Source organism: Talpa europaea, assembly GCF_964194135.1.
Source record: "Talpa europaea genome assembly, chromosome: 3".
Classification (NCBI taxonomy): domain Eukaryota; kingdom Metazoa; phylum Chordata; class Mammalia; order Eulipotyphla; family Talpidae; genus Talpa; species Talpa europaea.
Window position 1 is genome coordinate 119,409,845 of NC_140069.1, and position 21,026 is coordinate 119,430,870.

The 21,026-nt window shown below is 39.3% G+C and overlaps 1 protein-coding gene across 1 annotated transcript in view; it reads right to left on the reverse strand.

The window, feature by feature from the left end:
• Positions 1-20,476, reverse strand: part of SLC26A3 (solute carrier family 26 member 3) — a gene marked incomplete at both ends in the record, with an annotated part of 31,079 nt that extends 10,603 nt beyond the window's left edge. Inside the window, 16 exons of the mRNA XM_084229978.1 lie at positions 2,908-3,141; positions 3,781-3,876; positions 5,490-5,582; positions 5,674-5,743; positions 7,390-7,496; positions 8,462-8,557; positions 11,410-11,487; positions 11,610-11,723; positions 11,836-11,983; positions 13,740-13,822; positions 14,280-14,432; positions 15,925-16,089; positions 17,687-17,859; positions 18,102-18,212; positions 19,699-19,838; positions 20,346-20,476. Of these exons, the coding sequence (XP_084086104.1) occupies positions 2,908-3,141; positions 3,781-3,876; positions 5,490-5,582; positions 5,674-5,743; positions 7,390-7,496; positions 8,462-8,557; positions 11,410-11,487; positions 11,610-11,723; positions 11,836-11,983; positions 13,740-13,822; positions 14,280-14,432; positions 15,925-16,089; positions 17,687-17,859; positions 18,102-18,212; positions 19,699-19,838; positions 20,346-20,476 (1,992 nt within the window). The remainder of the gene's footprint in view (positions 1-2,907; positions 3,142-3,780; positions 3,877-5,489; positions 5,583-5,673; positions 5,744-7,389; positions 7,497-8,461; positions 8,558-11,409; positions 11,488-11,609; positions 11,724-11,835; positions 11,984-13,739; positions 13,823-14,279; positions 14,433-15,924; positions 16,090-17,686; positions 17,860-18,101; positions 18,213-19,698; positions 19,839-20,345) is intronic.
• Positions 20,477-21,026: the final 550 nt, after the last annotated feature.

Genomic DNA, 21,026 nt, shown 5'->3' on the forward strand with positions numbered 1-21,026 from the left:
TTTCAATGTCATTCTTCAAAGAAATAGAACAATTATTGATGAAATTCATATGGAATCACAAAAAACCCCGAATAGCCAAAGCTCTCCTGAAAAAAAAAGAAGGGAATGGAGGCATCAGACTCCCAGACTTCAAACTCTACTACAAAGCCATAATCATCAAAACTGCATGGTATTGGAACAAGAACAGACATACAGACCAATGGAATCGAATAGAAAATCCAGAAATAAACCCACAGATTTATGGTCAACTAATCTTTGACAAAGGAGCAAAGAATATGCATTGGAGCAAAGAAAGTTTGTTCAATAAATGGTGCTGGGAAAACTGGGTCGCTACATGCAAAAGAATGAAGCTTGACCACCACCTCACACCATACACAAAAATCAACTCAAAATGGATTAAAGAACTAGACATAAGACCTGAAACCATAAAATATATAGAAGGAAATATAGGCGAAACACTACGTGATTTGCACATCAAAGACATCTTTACAGACACATCACCCAAAGCAGTGATAGTGAAGGCAAAGATAAACAGCTGGGACTACATCAAATTAAAGAGCTTTTGCACAGCAAAAGAGACAATAACAAAAACAAAGAGAAACCCCACCAACTGGGAGAACATTTTTGCACCCAACACTAATGATAAAGGACTGATCACAAAAATCTGCAAAGAGCTGATGAGACTCAACAACAACAAAGAAAATAATACAGTCAAAAAATGGGCAGAAGAGCTTAAAAGAAACTTCTCTGAAGAGGAAATGCAAATGGCCAACAGGCATATGAAAAAATGTTCAACATCACTTGTCATCAGGGAAATGCAAATCAAAACTACCATGAGATACCATCTTACACCAGTGAGAATGGCACATATTAAAAAAACTAGCAACAACAAATGTTGGCGAGGGTGTGGAGAAAAAGGAACTCTTCTGCACTGTTGGTGGGAGTGCAAACTGGTCCAACCACTGTGGAAAGCTGTGTGGAGATTTCTGGACCTACTAAACATAGAGCTTCCATATGACCCAGCAATTCCACTCCTAGGTATTTACCCAAAGGACACAGAAACATCAATTCCAAAGAGCACCTGCACCCCTATGTTTATAGCAGCACTGTTTACAATAGCTAAGCTTTGGAAACAACCCAAATGCCCAAAAATAGATGACTGGATCAAGAAGATGTGGTACATATATACCATGGAATATTACTCAGCATTCAAAAAAGATAAACACATGCAATTTGCTGCAACATGGATGGCGCTGGAAGGGATCATGCTCAGCGAAATAAGCCAAAAAGAAAAAGAAAAATACCGGATGGTCTCACTCATAGCAGGAATCTAGAAAACTTAAATAAGGGACCAGGAAAATGAATAACTATAAGAAAGTGAAAATCAAAATCAACAAAAAACTATGAACCAGAGACACTTTTAGGGGGGCGGGGGCGGGAGGGGAGGGATTGGGGTCAGAATGGGGGGCTGCAATTGTATGGGGAATATAACAATTAAATTTATAAAAAAAAAAATAAAAAAAAAGTGCAAAAAAAAAAAAAGAAAAAAAAAAAAAAAGAAAACCCGTGGTTTATAAGTTGTTCATTTTTCTTGTCCACAGTAATGACGTAATCCATTTTCCTACTCTCCAGGCTCAGAACAAATACTAGTAGCAAGATGAGTAAGGACATAGAGGTTAAAAAAAAAAAAAAGCAGGGCCTCCCCGGTGGCGCAGCGGTTGAGCGCTGGGTTGTGAAGCTGCCCGCAGCCTCTGCAGCGCCGGTTCAATCCCCGGCTGCTCCCCGGCCACCGCCCGCTGCTCCCCTCAGCAGTGTACTTCGGTCCTTCTGCCTGCTCTGCTCCCCGCTCTGGCTCTGGTGGATTCCCTCACCCCCCCGCGCTTCTGACTGTTCCCAGTGCTTATATAAATAAATAAAAATACCTTAAAAAAAAAAGCAGCTTGCACCTTTAACAATTAAAGTAACCATTAATATCATTATTATCATTAATAAATATTTTTCTACTACTCACTGAACCAAGAATCAATGCTTTAAAAAACGTAAGGAAGAGTCCCTGTTTTTTGCACTTCATTCCTAGGGTCAGAGAAGTATATTTTGTTTGTGCATTTATTTTTGCCCAAAGCCAAAAAGAAAGAAAAAGTATGCAGTATTGGGAGTTATTATGTGATGCTAAACTTTTTTAAAAGATAAATTTGAAGGAAATAATGTCAATCTTATTTTTTAATCTTATACACAGTTTACCTATACTTAATAGATGTTATCTTAGATCTGATGTAGGCAGATTTCTATGAAAAACCAAGTCAAAGGGGGCAATGTGGAATGGCTTATATTTTATTTACATCTGTTCCTGCATTTCTCTTAGAAACTAAGCTACTATTACTATGGAAACAGTTACTATAACTAGGGAAAAAAGACAGATTGAAACAAGATTGTTTCAGTCCTGTTTTAAATCCCATGTGACATTTATTTTCTCATGTATATGTGCTTTTATTGGGAAACATTATTGTATAGCCAAGTGAAATTTCATCAGCTTATAATGGATGAGGATAAAGCGGATCCACTAGTCCACTTTTCCAAGACCTTTCCAAATCTCTGATGCCAGCACAGTTTAGGCACAATGCCTGCAAGCATGCCAGGACCCTGTCGAGTTGGAATTTGAGAGAAGTGTGAGATAGGGTTAGGTTCTGCAAACATTAGGTATGTAGGTTTGGTTGCCTTCAAAATTATGGGAAATGCACTTATAAAGAGTTCACTGAACACAACCCACCCTCTCCAAGGAAGAGCCTAAGATTATAATTTACTTCCACTTAAGTGTATGTTACCTAAAGGCACATCCTTCCACAAATATATATATATATATTGCCTCTAATCACTGATTGGCATTTTCATTAAGAAAAAAGTAATTACCGTTTTGAGACCCCTCATTGAAGAAACGTCAAGAAATGACACTGCTGAAAAATCAAGAATAAGGCTATGCACGCTGACTTTAGGGACCTCGATGTTGAGAGGAAGGTCAGCATTCCAGTCTATCTGGAAAGGAAGGTCTGTGGTGTTGATTGGCTGATCCAGTTCTTCTATATGATTGTTGTCCAGCTCATCATCAGAATCTTTAAAACTATCAACCGTGCATATAAATCCTTTCTGTGAGAGAAGTTAATACACATTATAAATTTGGGCCTCCCCCATGGTGCAGCGGGTTGAGCAGCACTGCGAAGCTGTCTGCAATCTCTGTAGCACGGGTTCGATTCCCGACTGGCCAGGGAGCCACCCACATGGCGCAGCAGACCTCTTCTGTCTCCCCGCTGCTCCCCTCAGCAGTGTATTTCAGTCAGTCTGCCTGTTCTGTTCCCTGCTCTGTCTCTGGTGAATCCTCTCACCCTCCCACACATCTGGCCTGTACCCCGGTTCTTGTATAAATAAATAAATCTTTTTAAAAAAAAGTATAAAAATTTTTTTTTAAAAAAACATAATAAATCTGACCAAGATAAATGTTGTTAAAGCTAACGATCACCAGTGAGTTTCTGAAGCCCAGGCTTCAAGTTGGGTGAAACAAATGGGATTATAAACTCTTTCTTTGGCAAATAAAATTTTTCCCAAAAGAATGAAAATTTTAAGGAGACCCTCAAAAATGCCATTTAAAAATATGACATTAATTGGCATACTAGATATGGTGTTTATCTGGCATTTCACTTAAGGGAATGGAATCAACACCTTGAACTACATTAAGCTTTTAGTTATAATACACAGAAATGTGGTAAAAAAAAAAAAAAAACTACTTACTGGTGTCACTTGTAGCAGGCCTTTCTTCTGCAGTTTTCGGATTTTTTTCAAAGCTTTGTTACGCTTGCGTAGAACTCGAAGTGGACTAAAGCCAACCTGAAAAATCCATTTCTGTGTCACAAGAGTGCTGAGTATTCTGCTGCTCATAGAACATAATTCTAATAACTCTAAATGGGTTGGTTTGAGGGATTGGGGCACATCAAGAAGATATTTTTTATAAAATTGTAAAGTGGTTTAAACAATATTGTGGCAGGCCGATGACATGGCCAGCTTGTATGCAGTTTTTGACATTCAAAAACTTGTCCTCTTCAAGGCTTATGCATATATTATCCATGAATAGGTCTAAATGCTTTGTGTGTGAGTGTGTGTGTGTGTGTGTGTGGTGGGAGGATCCTCGCCGGTGGCGGGGCTTGAACTGGCGGGCAGCCTCGCAACCCAGCGCTCAACCACTGTGCCACCAGGGGAGGCCCAGTCTAAATGCTTTTTGAATCTGTTTAATGCAGGTGACAAACATAATGAGTATTCTGCTTTTATGTAATTTTTATCCAATTAACACTTATATGATTACATTTAATAGTACCTCTTTATGTAATTGTTTTATGACTTTAGTACTAAATCTGAGAGTGACCTCATTTCCCCCTTTTCAAAACAAATGCATTCTTACTGTAACAATACTTAGCTCCAGAGTAATAAGGAGGATCAAATTATGTAATAAAATAATCTTTGCCCCAAAAATGTAGTTGTATGAAAAGATCCTAGATTAGGTAAAAAGGTTATTTTTTTTTTTTTTACAAAAAATAATATTTTTTTTACAAAAAAAATAATAGTTGGGTAGAAAAACATTTGATGAATACCAACCTAATAAAAATAGGACTTAAGCAAGAGTAGACCAAAAGGCATGTTCAAGAGTAAGTGCTGAATTTTGTTTCTTAATCGTAAAGTCTGACTCTTTGCCACCTCTCCTGTAGATCAGGGACACTCAGCTGTTATTTAGCATGAAATATTCATTTGTATTATATTTATTATCATATTATAAATATTCATCTGATATCCTGAATCTCTTCAATAATGAAATGAAATATTAAATATTTCCGTGTCTGAGTTTGATGCCCATAGAAATCATCAAAAAATAGCTACTAAAAACTAGGGCCTCCATGGTGGTGCAAGGGGTTAAGATGCAACCTATGAAGCTATCCGCAGCCACTGTGGCACGAGTTCAATCCCCGGCCAGGGAGCTACCCACATGGCACAGCAGACTTCTCCTGACTTGCCCGCTGCTCCCCTCAGTAGTGTATATCAGTAGATCTGCCTGTTCTGTTTCCCACTCTGTCTCTGATGAATCCTCTCATCCTCCCCACACCTCTGGCCTGTACCCCAGTTCTTGTATGCATAAATAAATAAATCTTTAAAAATATATATCTACTAAAAACCAATAGCATAAAATCTTGTGGTAAGTCATTTTGCTCCACAACTGAAATAAATAAAATACAACTTTATATTGGATTTCACCCAAAGATTCTTATTTCCCAACATGTCAATGGATCCTTATAAGTCAGTTTCACCTATTCTGGGATGTGGGACACCAAAAAGCTAATGCAACCCAACTTCATTGTATGTGAAACCAACGACCCTACTATTAGAGCACAAACATTTCATTCCCAGATATTCAGTGAAAGTACAAACAAAAATTGAATAACCCCAAACCTTACAGCATCAATAAGTTTCTGCTTGAAGAAATTAATGTTTGCAAAATAGATAGGAGATGGGCATCTGAAAATTTTCACTCCTTCTGGCTCATAAATCTGTAAGGCAGAGAAGTTATATTAGTTGGTGCCCACTAACTTCATGTTACTATTATTTAGGATGTGAAAGTAAAAAATGAGTGTTTCTTACATCAGAGTAATCCTTTTTATTCTTATAAATGTTGCTCCTTCCAATCATAGCCAGTGAGCTGCATTTTGGACTGCAGGGAAAAATCAACACCGAATGAGTCATTTATGCATATTTGTTAGGCCTGTACAGTTAACATTGATTTTCCCCCTAACATACCAAAGCAGACTCACTTTTCAAAATTGAAAGGCTGGGAACCATCATGTGATTGGAGACCCTGAAGAGCACCTTGTTTTACTTATCCTCCCATAGTTCCTAGAATAGTGCCTCCCATCTACCACATTCCAATGTACAAAATATTTCCATATGTTATTGTCATGTTTTTCTGAGTATCATTATTCAGTGAAGTAAGACAGATATGACTGCCCAGTTGTATAGACAAGGACATGGAGAAATGACTCGCCTGTCACCACTCAGTTTGTCTATGTTTGATGAGATCCCCAAGAAGTGAAAGGAAATAGAAAAGAATAAAAGGATGCAGGAACATATTGATGTTCCATCAAATGATGTATTCCATCAGTCAAGGATTACCTTCAACTATGATAAAGCTTATTCTAGAACCCCAGCTAACCATATTTCTCTGTCATGCCATACGACCCAACATAGGTTGAGTGACCACACAGTGGCCATATTATATGGCAGAGATGTAAGATTCAAAAAGATTCTTGGACTGGATGACTGCTAAGAATCAAGAATTCTATTAGGAATTTTAGGACCACTCTGTATTTTTATTTTTTATTTATTTTTTATTTAAATTTTATTTTTTATATTCCCCATACAATTACAACCCCCTTATTTTGACCCCAGGCCCTCCTTTCCCCACCCCCCACCCGCCATAGAGTGTGTCTGGTTCATAGTTGTTTGTCGATTTTGATATTTTCTTTCTTATAGTTATTCTTTTTCCTGGTCCCTTATTTAAGGTTTCTAGATTCCTGCTATGAGTGAGACCATCCAGTATTTTTCTTTTTCTTTCTGGCTTATTTCATGAGCTGTGTGGAGATTTCTTGACCTACCGAACATAGAGCTTCCATATGATCCAGCAATTCCACTCCTAGGTATTTACTCAAACGACACAGATACATCAATTCCAAAGAGCACCTGCACCCCTATGTTTATAGCAGCACTGTTTACAATAGCTAAGCTTTGGAAACAACCCAAATGCCCAATAATAGATGACTGGATCAAGAAGATGTGGTACATATACACCATGGAATATTACTCAGCATTCAAAAAAGATAAACACATGCAATTTGCAGCAACATGGATGGAGCTGGAAGGGATCACTCTGTATTTTTAAGTGGGAGTATGATCTAACCACCTACCACCAGACATAAAGAATTTCACAGACTTTTCAGTAACATAATACCAAGTTGAACAAATCTAAGGCAAAGGAACTCAACCTGCTCAGAATGTATTTGCTTCCAATTTATAGATGGGTAAGCAGACTTACAGATTTGTATGACTTCTTTGAATAGGTGTCAAAGCCATAAGCAGCCCAACAGCTGGGGAGACCTGGGCTGAAGTTCCAAGCTTGGGCCATTCTATGTCCCATCAGGCTTTGAGGTGAACAGCCTGACTGAGGAAGACCATGCTGGTCAATCTTGATAGATAGGCAATGCCTACTGACTAACCTATTTTTCCCTAAATGAGTGACAATCATTTTTCTCCCCCAACTTGAGCAGGTCAAAGTCTGCAAAGAGGGAGGGCATGGGCACTCACAATTGGGTCCTGAACACAATGGTCAGGAGCTGGAATGCCACGCTAGCTGCCAGGCCTAACCCAAGTCCCAGGACAACAGCAAAGATGAAGGTCATGATCCAAATTAGCTGTAAAAAGAAGGCAACACAAACATTACCATGTCCTCTGATTAAAATACAATGTCTTAGGCCCAGCAGTATGAGAAAGCATGAACTTCTAAGGCCAAAAGCAGAGGGTGGCTATATACAGGAGAAGGAGCCAGATGGAGAGGTCTTTTCTGCAGACCCAGATTCTGAGTCACAGAAACACAAGCAAATATTAAAAAAAAAAAAAAAGACATTCCAAAAGGGTGTATCTATTTCCAATCTTATCCTCGAATCACTTATGGAGATGATTGAGCCTGTCATGGCAAAAATTCCAGAACTGGCTACTGTTCATTAAAATCAGCAAATTAATTGGTACAGTTTCATTAATCTTTTATAGGAATTTTCACACAGCAAAAGGAAAGGGTATTTAATTCCTCAACAATTATCAATCAGGAACGAAAGTCAACCAAGTATAGCTCATTACTCCTAACCTACTGCAAGCACCAGAAGATATGTGAGTAATCATTTTTTATGCCACAGACTTTGGCCCTGATAGATTTATGGACTCTGCTTCTCACAGCAAGGCATGTTGAGAGAGCAAGGGGAAAATGTATATTTTTGAAAGGAATGTTTTGAATTTAAGTTCTTAGAGTTTCCAAAAAGTAACATTTGATGTAATGAAAAATGGAAGCAAGGCAGACCCTAAAATTTAGAGCTTCTTTGGCATTTGGGATGAGCACAAGCATTTTAAGGAGATTTCAGCAATTTCTCTCCTAATATTTCACGGGACATTTCCTATTTGCAAGTAGCTCATCCTTTTCAATTAAAATTCCAGAGAATAATCATTAGAGTGACAGTTTAAAGAGGGTAATAAAACACACTAAGGTTATTTGACCACATACAAAAAAAATTTCACTTAATTTACAATATAAATATGCACTTTCTTTACATCAGCACTAAGATGCCATCGTGACATCTCTCTTGCAAATACCATTGTCTCCACTTACACAGTCATACTTATCCTTTCTCCACAGTCTTCCTATTTCAGTGAACTGCATCAGCATTCCCTTTAAGTTTCCAAGCGCCAAAGCGGCTAGGACAGACTGTGAAAAACATAAACAGCAAAAGTACTTTAAGATAATCACATAAACGATAAGGAAGCAAAGGTGAAGGTTGTGGATAAGTGGGCCCTTCAAAGGGCCTGAGCGCATATCAAAGGGCACACCCTCTTCCGGAGGCAGCCACGGAGACACGCCCGACCCAGTGCTTCCACTGGTGACTTTGTCTTGACGGGGCTGAACTGCTCTTTGGTTATGCCAAAGATGACCTGATGGTACTTCTTACTTTCCCTTGTGCCAGAAAAAGGCAGATTTTAAGACCTATGACTGAAATTAATTATTCCTAGTCAGAGATGATCTGATGTGTCTATTTATTGGACATGGAAGATGGGTTACTTTTTGTTAAAAAAAAAAAAAAGACAAACAATTCGAGAACTTAGGATCCTGGAGTCAGAATTCAGACCGTTGAGATGACTGGCTATCTGGTAAGAGGAAGCTGAAGATCACAGAAAGGTGAAGAAAAATTTGAGGCAGACTCTCTGGGACAGATGAACTATTCCATTCTTGTTTCCTGAAAATCCCCAGCACCTCCCGTGACAATAGCATGTAGACAGTGCTTAATAATTATTCCACGGGTGAGAGATGAGTTATCTCTCAGGCCAGGACTAACACTGAGGAACAGATTCTCTTCCAAGAAACCCTGGTGTGGATACCACTGCAGGGTGGATTCACTTAGAGTGCTCTGGGACACTCAGTTCTGTCACAGCAACACTTTGGGGTTCTTCACATGGCAAAATGACGACACTCGTCCTATAGGAATTATGATCATTACAGTGGAAAATGCTGAATAGCCAAGTGTGTTCTCGCCCTTATTTGAATTTTAACACAATGTTAGGAACATGTTCCCAATCTCCACTCCCAATTCAGACTGTTCCATTCTGAATGGACTATGGAATTTGTATACTGATTACTTTCATGCCATAAAAGCACAGTGTAAAAAGAAAAAACAAAGTTTTACTGTTTTACTTTCCTATCTCAAAGATAGTTTCACCGATTTGGGCATTTTTTATTCTTATATATTACATCAAGAATTTAATCTCTAGCCAGTTCACTTTACTCATTGTGAGGCTAGAGACGATTCTTTGGAAAATTAAAGATGATCTTAAGTGACTTTAAAAAGGAAATACTACCCAAATGAACAGTTTAAAAATGAGGACAACTGAATGAGGTCTGTGGTCTGGTCAATAGCACAGCACCAATGTCAGTGTACTGGTTTTGACAGTGCACTGGAGCTAAGACATCACCTCTGTGGCAGCTAGGCGAGAGGGTCATGGGGCCATGTACAACAAGCCACCTCCCTTGGGGGACTTTAGTATGAGAGATGTCAGGTGCCAACTGCAGAAGAGACATATAATTTTTCTATTCACTGAGCTGATTTCTCAATTGGAAGAACAAACTGAAACAATTTGCAATGAAATACACAACAAAAAAATAAAGACAACTGAGCATCAAGAAACAAGGAAAAGGGGGGTCACTTTATCAGGAACCTGGGAGCCACATGCAGTTTTTAAAGAACTGAATACATGCAAGGTGTTTAGAACTCTGCTGATGCTTCATAAGCACTCAAGAGGCCAAGTGTACCCCTGGGAGGAAGCCAGCAGGGTAGAATTCTCTATGTGTTGCGAGGAGGATGTGTGTATTTATTTTTACTAATATACATTTCTTCTATTTCTTTGGTGGTGACCTCTTGACTGTTTTTATGTTATTCCTTTGGATATCAGTAAGCAAGAGTATGGAGAACACTTATTTTTGGCAAGTGGTAAAAATCTGCTTGAAGACAGATTTGACTAGGGAGACTTTTGGGGATGACCACACTGAAGTCCAGAAATTTGGCACCGAATTCACATCCCAGTTCAGTTCCCAACAAACAAGGAAAAAGACCTAACCATCAACTGGGTGAGCCATGCCCTATGTAGTCAGAGTATAACAGAATGTTTGGAGAATAACAACAGCAACAATAATAGTAACAATGATGACTGACTGTCGTTTAAGTGTTTACCATAAGCCACACGCTGGGCTAAGCAGTTCACCTGCACTATTTTGTTGAATTGTTGCAGCAACTCTGGGAGGTGGGCACGCTTATTCTTCTAATTTTACAAATGGAGAATTTGAAGTTCAAAGAGGTTAAGTAAAAAAGCACACAGATAAGAAGCGGCAGTCACTGCAAAATGACTTCAAACGCCGCAAAAAAACAATGTATTTACCACCTTCCGATTTCCTAGAGCTGCTGTTTTCCAGGCGCTTATGCTTTTTTCCCTTTAAATCTGGGTACTGGAGCAGTTTATAGAGCATTAAGCTAAATCCTCAAAAATTACATGTCAGGAGAGAGAGATCCATTTCAGGAGACGCAAGAGGGTGAAGGTGTGAGGTCTGTGTTTGTGGCTCACTCTCACCCTACAATCTGCCAGTTTTGGTCTTGGAGTCCGCGCCAACTCTGGGAGCTGTAGGGCGTATTCCTAAAAACAAGTTGTGTGGCTGGTAGCACCATTCTCTGAATTAGATAGAGGCCCTGATTCCCTCAACCTTTAAGAAAATCTTTACTTCAGTCCATCTCTATGGCAGTTGCTGTGCCAGAGAGTCCTCCTGTCTAAACATTAATTATATTTGGGCTATGAACAGGCAGAGAGTAGAGCAGATAAGGTGGTTTGGGTATCTGCATTCCTAACATTCATAAAATGTTGCCAAGGGAAAAATAAATATTTTTTGGCCCATAGAATACTGGCTAAGAGAAGTACTTAGGAGTCTGCAATGACCTCATTTTCCCTAGTTCAGTTTATGCTGAAAGAGTTTATGAACCCTGGTCCTTGATGAATCACTCAAGGACAGAGGAGTCTTACTTTTTGTAGTGGTTCCAGGAGAAATCCAATGGCTAGGATGACAATCAGCACTATGATAGCAGAGAGAAGCCCAGCAATCTGGGAAGATAAAAGCATTTTCATTACAAACTCACCTTTTTCCCTCCCCCCAACCCCCACCAGCTCAGGTTTTCCAGCTACTAATGCTAGGATGGGACCTTGTAGCATAGATACTAAAATACCTGAGTTTTGCCTCCTGTGCTCTCCTGAACTCCCGATCTGGAGAGGGCAGTACTCCCGGCAAATCCTTTGAATGAGCCAGTGAGTATGTTAGCCAGCCCCAAGGCTATTAATTCCTGAAGGGGGAACAAGGAGGAATAGTCCTTAGAAGAGGCACCATTGCCATTGATAAATACAAAATATCATTTAAAGTTGCCTAATGAGACCCTGCACTTGTTGTATACTTACCTGATTGCCATCGATGGGATAATCGTATTTGAGAGAATAGACGCTGGCAACTGAATAGGCCACTGCAAAGCCCACTATCGCAATGCCAAAGCAATCTCCAATGGTGTCTTGGAAAGTCTGCACGTCAGGGGCGATAGGGAGCTGAAACCTGAAATTGAAATGACACAAGTCTGAATGTCACCAGTTTGCTTGTAAACCTTCAGTAGCATCCATGTGTTCTCAAAAATTCCAAATTCATGAGCAAGACCCTGATGTACCTCTTCCACCCTCTCCTGCAGTATTACCACCAGTAACCAGAATTTATGCACTGGTCATGCCAAGCTCTTTTGGTTTGTTTCTTGAAGGTGTCACCCTTTCTTTCACCTTGGCAGCATCTAATTTTCCGTTCCCTCTACTTAAAGCATTCCTCTCACCACATCCTGCTTCCAGAAATTCTTCTCTGACCAACAAAGTTAGGGTTGGGGAGATTCTCTGCACTTCCCTGGCTCTTGATCCCCTCTCCCTTCCAGCAGTTCCTGCCCCTCCCCACTATCTACTCAGACACAGAACAGGAACAATACCGGTTCACTACACCTTGACCAGGTCTGATTACACTTTACAGTCTATATTAGGTGATCAATAATTGTTGGGGAATGGATGAATTGCAATGAATGAATGCAACCTTGGCTGACATGTCTCACTTTGGAGTGTGACTAGCAGGAAGTTAGCACCACTGAAAACTTTGGAATCTATTGTCTTATTGTTGGAAAGCTATGTTGTCTAAATTTGATACGAGATTGTAAATCCAGTTCGATGATAATGGAACATCTGATATGATTTTCCAGCTTAGCCACATTCTAATGTGCACATATCCCTATAAGCTTCAGGCAAAATGTTTTAGATCCCCCTGGCATTGTTCCACTGGGCTGCAAAGCATCGCCCACAATGCCTCCAAGAGTTATCCAGATGAAGACTCTTTGAGCAAAAACAATTCAGAGACAAAGAGAGCAAGGAAATCTCCCCTCCATTGATAGCAATAACCTTTCATGGAAACCCCTTAGCAAACAAGTGGGCCCTGGACTCTGCCCTGGACTACCAAAGAAATGCTAGTGCCAACTGTGGCCCTGAGGGAGAGTGAGTTTCCATTGAAAGTGATAAAGTGTGAGAAAAGCTTCCAACTCACAGAGGATAATTCTATACATATGCTTTATGAATTTACAGCAGCTAAATAATATTACTAATTGTATTATACCAAACTCAAACTCAAGTCCGTCAAATCAAACATCAACTTACTAAAATGCTTAGTTCTTTGAACAATGGTTTCTGACCTAAAACTAGAAGTGGGTTAATGAGCCTCCTTAATTCTGCTAATTACTGTTCATGTTAATAATTTTCCAAAACTAATTTTGAAGTATTATTATCTTATAGGAAGGCATCATAAATCAGGCCTCCCATCTTTTTTGCAGGGGTAAGAATTAATTTGATTTTGTTTTGAATTTGACCATGAGGAAGGACCTTTTGAACTGTCAAGAACTTGGCTCCAGTCTCCTCAAAGAAAACACTCCCTATTGTTTATAGTAACTTGTGGACAAAGAAATGTGCTTTAATTTGTTTTTTCTTTTATAAGAAGCAGGTTTAATTTGCCAATTTTTCTGCCTTTACTGGTTCACTTTTACTTGCATGTGTGACTCCCTGCTCATCTGGTTTGTAAGTTCTTCCACAAGGAGAAACTTGCTGGTATTAGGAACTTCAGGTCCTTATATCCTTTGTGGGTCCTTCTAGGGGCAGAGCAGCAAGGCCTTCATGGGTACCAGAGGCAGGGATGTTTCTGATTGGTGCTGGTGCAATTATTCATCTTGCATTCTTCCGTAACTACTGCTTTCTCTAATCAGCACTTGGTGGTGCCATCCTAAAGACATGCTTACCCACTTGGCATCTCTCCAACCACGGTCACGTTAAACTTCTCTTTGAAATTAAAGCCATAGGAAACACCTGTTGCGATCACAGTCTGCAAAGTTGCAAAGTGTTGAAGTTAGGAATGTGAGAGAAAATTAAGAGTCTTGCTTTGAAAAACAGAAAAAAACACCATTGCCAATACCACCCCTTGCCCGGACATGGGAATCACAAACCCACTTTGCAACTTTTTTTATTAAGTCTGGATGCAATTGTAACATGCCACCAACAGCGAGAACCACAGCTCTCATTAAATGGCTTGATCACCCCAAGCTCAGAGGTCTTGCTCTCTGTTCTTTTCTTGTCTTACATCGAAAGAATAAACTCAGCATCATAGGAGGAAGCTATTACATTCTGAATGAAAAGAAAACCGTACTAAATATTATGAACAGAAACTTCAGAGATGGCATCTGCCCCCCTAAAATCTCCTGATTTACACATGGTGAAGGGGTTTCAACATAAATTCACTAGACTAATAAATTATGAAAGAAAGTCCCAGGATGATCATTTACCATGATGAGTTCAATTGGAATAGGCACTGGAAGTTTTGCTTTGTAGCGCTGATTTATTTCTTTAACCACAAATACAACCAATAGGATAATCAAGGATGTCACAAGGTCCGCGATATTAGTATTTTGTATTTGTGTGAATATGGAAATTAGTACCTAAAATTACAAAAACAAAAGATACCTAAGTCCTATATGAATGGCTCATTTGAATACAACACAATTATTTTTCAAAGAGATAAAAATAGACATTGATGCAAAAGTACTGATGTCAACTGACAGTTCTGCTTTGCTGCCACCAAGCAAGAAAGTACAATAGCAGAGACCAGCATGCAGACTTGAGAGGGTCAGTGAATACAGTGAAGTCACCAGCCCAGTTTAGGGGTGCTTTTGGTATTTTTGCTGAGTAATTTTGGTATCTTTGGCTATTGTCAAATTTTTTTAAGACACTTTTCACAACCAGTCTCTTCTACTCTTAAGTGTCTTTGGCAATCCTGTTAAGTTTCACAATTATCCCTATTGCTTTGTCCAGGGAATTACCTTAGATCCCTGATAGTTTTGCTTAGCCTGTATCTCTGGCTTTAATTCCTGGTCTTCTTTAGGTAGGTTAAAACCTCTCACATTTCTTAGTTAACTAAGTGACCATTTAATTTTGGAAGTTTCCTGGTAACTGAACGGTGCATGATCTTAATTCCTGAAGCCAGCTGGGTTTCAGATATGTGGGACCAGGATAGCTCAAGCAGGCCCAAACTAGATCTCAAATATTTCTACAGCATTCTACTTTTGAAGTAGCTCTAGAAGGGAGTGAGAAAGTATCAGTTCCAATTTGAAGCAAGTTTTGTTTTTTTCCAGACCCTCCTCTAGGGGCCTAAAGAACCACAGTCCTATTTGCCTATTAGCCACTTTCCTTTTGCTTTATAAGCTGGGAGGCACAAAGGACTCAGAAGAACTTTAGTTCTAAAAGAACAGGATCCATTTTTCAGAAAGTATAAAAGCATTACAACTCAATTAACAAATATCTTTCAAACAAAGATTTTGAGAAAAATGTTAAAACTTGGGACAAAATAGGAAAGCTTGTAATAATGCACGTAAATATTTTTTTGTTAAAAAATACTCGATTCAGGACCTCCTTGGTGGCAGAAGGGGTTAAGCACTGCACTATGAAGCAATCCACAGCCTCTGCAGCACGAGTTCCATCCCCGGCCATCCAGGGAGCAACCCACATGGCACAGCAGACCTCTCCTGACTCGTCCGCTGCTCACCTCAGCAGTGTGTACTTCGGTCAGTCTGCCTGTTCTGCTCCCCACTGTCTCTGGTGAAGCCTCTCAGCACACCCCCACCCCGCATCTCTGACCTGTACCACAGCTCTTGTATAAAATAAATAAATAAATCTTAAAAAATAAATAAATAAATAATACTCGATTCAAATCTAAGAGAAGTAGTATGTAATATCTGTTGTTCACATTAACTGTGAGTTAGATGTGGTTGATTTTCATTGTTTTCTTTGCCACTAAATTTTTGTTAATGTTAATCAATTTCACAACCATTAATTTCTTAGAAATTGCAGGTAAACCCCTGACAAAGGCATTAAATGAAACATGATAATGAATTTTATGTATTTCGATATTTTTTATTGAAAAAGAACACTTACTTTGAAAAGTGAAAATGGATCTGAGTGTGGAGGGACTGGCAGTTGGAGCATAAATTTAAGCTGGGAAACTAAAACATGCACAGCAGCAGCTGTGGTAAAGCCGCTGATTAAGGAATCAGATAGATAAATCACCACAAATCCAAACTGTAGCGCTCCCATGATCAGCTGGAAAGAGAAGGACAAAGAAAGGCCTTTGTTATTGCAGATTAGGAGAACACCTTAGCAAATAAAAGGGCCAACAATTGAAATGATTAAATGAAATATAAAAGTTCAGCCTGTATGTAATTATCCTAGAGAAGCAAGCGCATTGCCCCCTGGAACACCTCTCCTCTCCCACCCCCCAACAGTGGGAAATTGCAAGGAGTTTAAAGAGTATGTGAGTCTAGTACAGCCCCAAGGAGTAATGGGCTTCCCCACCCCTCCTTTAAGGTGCAGTATCTTTAGAAGACTCACCCACAGACTTTCATAGCAGTCTTATCTAGCGTGAGCCCCCATAAATTTTCAGGTTACACTTTCTAGCTACTGCCATATACTTGGGTGAGTGCATCCATTCCTAGTTCCTCAAACAAGTGCTTGACTTTCATTTCAAAAATACATAACTGAGTAGTGCACATCTGAAATGTTTGGTTTTAACTGGGGGTAAATGTTTCAATTCCCCCAAAGTGTCAGTATATTACAATACAGTGAATAGGTGGATTCTCCCTCCTTTGGATACCTGCCCTGTCTTTCCACTCACATCACCATAATGCAACCAGAGAGATGGACATTGCAAAGCACTAAGGTTAGATAAATATAAGAAGGAACTGATCATGCTGTTTGTCAGTAGGACTCACTTCTTAAAATCATGTGTACACTGATCTTTTTTCCCTTAAAGAATGGTCTTAACCAATAATATCACTAACCATAAACTTAGACAACATCTTGAGTCCATGACATTTTCCACTATTCAGCAATGGGGTCAAGGATGTGACTTGAGAGTAAGACTGTAGGCCCCTCCAGAATCTTCTTCAACTCTCCCCATATCTTTGCTATGGAATGTTGAAAGTGTTAAGACCAGGGGCCTCCCTGTTGGTGCAAGGGGTAAAGCACTGCACTATGAAGCAATCACAGCCTCTGCAGCACAAGTTCGATCCCCGGCTGACCAGGGAGCAACCCACATAGTGCAGCACACCTCTTCTGCCTCACCTGCTGCTCTCCTCAGTAGTGTATTTCAGTCATTCTGCCTGTTCTGTTTCCCACTCTGCCTCTGGTGGATCCTTTCACCTCCTGCATCTCTGGCCTGTACCCCAGCTCTTGTATGCATAAATAAATAAATCTTTAAAAAAAAAAGGTGTTAAGACCAAATCCCTTCCAACTAAATCACAATCCCTTGGAACTAGAAAGAAAAAAGTTTCAAAGCCTCCGGTGTCTCTATTACTTGTATATTGTTAGGTTTAATGCTGACCTCAGTTCTAGGTGTTTTATTGAATAAAGAATATCACTCCTCATAACATGTGACTCCCTGTTCCAATTTTTCATATGACTCCCTTTTCCAATTTTTCTGTAAGATGCACATTCACTTGTCTTTGTAAGGTAGACTGCCCCTTCACTTCTGATTAAGGTGAATTATCTTTCTTAAATTATTTCCCATGGGTCATTGAAGGAGAGATGCAAACTAAAGGAAAGAGTTGGGGCAGGTGGCAGGAAGAAGAAAAATCAGAAAGATGTGTACCAGTCAGGACAAGTAGGTTGGAGAAGACAGAATGCACGAGAAAGTACTCACCTGGATGATTCCAGAAAGGACTGTCACTGCTGCAGCCACCATCACCTTCCTCTCATCTAGTAGCGAAGTATTATTATTCATTGAGCTAAGAGAGTTCAAAATAGTTGTACTTTCCTCTGGGACTAATCTGGAAACTACTGCTCCAACCATCATACTCAGAACTGGAAATGGACCTAATTAACAGAGGGTGAACTGTGGTCAGTATTTGCCTCCCTAAATCATAACTGTCTTTCAACCATAATGCAGCATATAAAAAATCGTATCTGCAGCTTTGTCCTCCCTCTCCAAGTCCCAGTCCTAATTCTTACAAGAAACAATTTCTTCTCCTCAGTTATGCATTATTTGCAACTGATACAATGTATGGCTAATAAAGAAAAAGCAACATTAGGATTAATTTGTCCTGTAATTCACTTACCCACAGATATGTGTCTAGAAGTGCCCAGGAAAAAGTAGACTATTACTGGAAAAAAAGCTGCATACAAGCCATAGCTTGGGGGGACATTGACCAGCAGGGCAAATGCTAAGCCTGTAAATATATAAACATCAGGGTTCTTATTTTGTGCAAAAGGAATCAGAAAAGTTCACATTAACGTCCTCAAATATTTAAGATTCAACCTCAAAAATAAGTAACTTTATTAACTCAGATTTATCAAAGATGTAAAGACAAGAGCCAAAATTCTTAGAGGAGAGCATAGGTGTAAATCTTCATAATCTTGGATAAAGCAGTGGTTTCTCAAAAATGATATCTACATCATAAGCAACAAAATTAAAAACAGAAAAACTAAGTTTCATAATTTTTTTTAAAAAAATGTATGCTTTAAAAGATACCAGCAAGAAAACTGAAGTGACACCCCACAGAATGGGGGAAATTATTTGCACATCTTACATGGCTAAGGGTCTAGTATCTGGAATATGTGACTAACACTTGCAACTCAGCAACAAGAAAAAGTAACCTAATTTTTAAATGTGCAAAGACTTAAACTAGACAGTTCTCCAAAAACATATAAATGACAAGTAAAATTCCATGGAAAGATACCTAACATCACGTCATTAGAGAAATAGAAATCAAAACTACAATGAGATAGCATTTCAAATTTGAACTTTAATTTAAAATTAAAAAGTCAGACAATAACAAGTGCTCCAAACATGTAAACAGATCTGAATCCCCTTACGCTGGGCTCATGGCCCAGTGATGTACTCCAGGTACATACCCAAGAGAATGGAAATGTATGGACCCTCAAAAACTTACATGCCAGTGTTCATAGAAGCATTACTCAAAATAGTCACAAAGTAGAAACAACCCAAAGTCCATCATGTGATGGATGGAGAAACAGAATGTGGCTTATCCATACAATAAAATAGCATTTATCCACAAATAGCAATAAAGTATGTGTACAAGGGGCCTCCCCGGTGGCGCAGCGGTTGAGCGCTGGGTTGTGAAGCTGCCAGTAGCCTCTGCAGCGCGGGTAGATCCCTGGCCCTTGGGCACAGGTCCCAAATGGCGCTCAGACCTCTCCTGCCGCCCGCTGCTCCCCTCAGCAGTGTATTTCTTCGTCACTCTGCCTGCTCTGCTCCCCGCTCTGGCTCTGGTGAATTCTCTCACCCTCCGGCGCTTCTGACTGTACCCAGTGCTAGTACAAATAAATAAATAAATAAATCTTTAAAAAAAAAATAAAGTGTATACAAGCTATAATGTGGATGGATCTTGAAAACATGGTGAGTGAAAGAAAGCAGACAAAAAAGACCACAAATTTTATGAGTCTGCTGATAATATCCAGAAAGGACAAATCCACTAAGATAGAAAAGTTATGGGGATTGAAGTGGGTGGATCGAAGTGACTGGTTATAGGCAAGAAATTTTTTTTTGGCGGGGGGATGATGGAGAAAATATTTTGGAATTAGATAGTGGTGACAGTGACAACCTTGTGAATACACACATACAAACCCCACTGAATTGTGCATTTCCAAAGGGTAACTTTCATGATACACGAATTACATCTTAAAATAAGTTACCTTGCAGTACAGCCACCAGCCCAGTACTGATTCCAGAAACGATGTCACTGAGTAGCCATTCCTTTAGCCGATATGCTGGTAACCAAGATGCTATGGGGAACAAGGAAAGGGCAATTCTCTTCACCTTTTGTGCCGAACAGCTGAAAATATTGAAAGCAACAAATTAGTTAATAATATCAAATTTTAAGTTTACTAATTGTAGGTGAAAAACTGGTAAGGATGATCATATATTAAAGAATGAACTTGTACTTTCACCAGCTTTCCCTTTAATATCCAAGCTCTTACCCCTGGCCACCACCAAGGATTTGTTTTTTTTTTTTTTTTTTTTTTGTAAGAAAAATGCCATTTTTCTTTAGCTGCAACAGAGTTTGTCACCCTCAGCTTAAATGTACAATATTTCAATCTAGAATTTCCCTCTATTCTTATCTATTCGTCCCAGAGATGGGAGGTACTTGTTAATAGCTGAGATGATGTTCAATTTTGAGATGACTTTTCCAACTCTGGCAGGGAGTAAGAAGTTTGGAAACCAGAGATGAAAAGACTCTGAAGGCTGTGGGATAGAGCCAGAAAGGAGAGATTGAAAGCTTGAAAATACAGGAGAAAGTGCTTCATTTATTCTTAATGACAGCACTGTAAAAAATACTTACCTACAGTACTCTCTGAGGTGATCCAGAATTGTCTTATGATGTCGCTGTTTCTTTTTATATTCTTCCCCGAAAGCATTTACAGAATATACTGGCCTGGCCTCAATGTACTGATTCCCAATGGGTTCGATCATTTTGCCTTTTTTCGCTGCTGTGGTAAGTGGAAGACCTTTGGAACTATGTGGCAAACTCTTCTTCTTGCCTTTAGCAGGTTAAAATGCCTGAAACCAAACAGAGCTTGCTTCTTAAATAACTCGGAGATAATGTGATGCAATTTACAGATGAGTGAGCTCTGAACTGAATGTTACCACCTTTTGAGATCAAAAGAGACAGGATTAAGGGACCTAGATTGTGTTTTGTGACAGTAACATCACTTTTTACTCCGCTGAACTGGACACAACTCATTTGGGTAAGTAAACAAGGGCTTATATTTATTTTGAAAGGTCACCAAAAAACAATAAAAATTGACTCAGTTTACTGAGCAGTGAGTCATCTGTTGCTTTTTTTTTTTACTTGTAAAGTAAGATCTCATCCAGAAAAGGAATTTACTTAATTTTTTTTCCCACTAGAAACATTTCCAAAGTTAAGGCTTCGGAGTGCTGGGGCAGATTAGGTTTAAAGTCTTTTATTGTCCCTAACTCCAGTCAAGGATGTTCCATGTGAATCATCAGGATGTATATAATA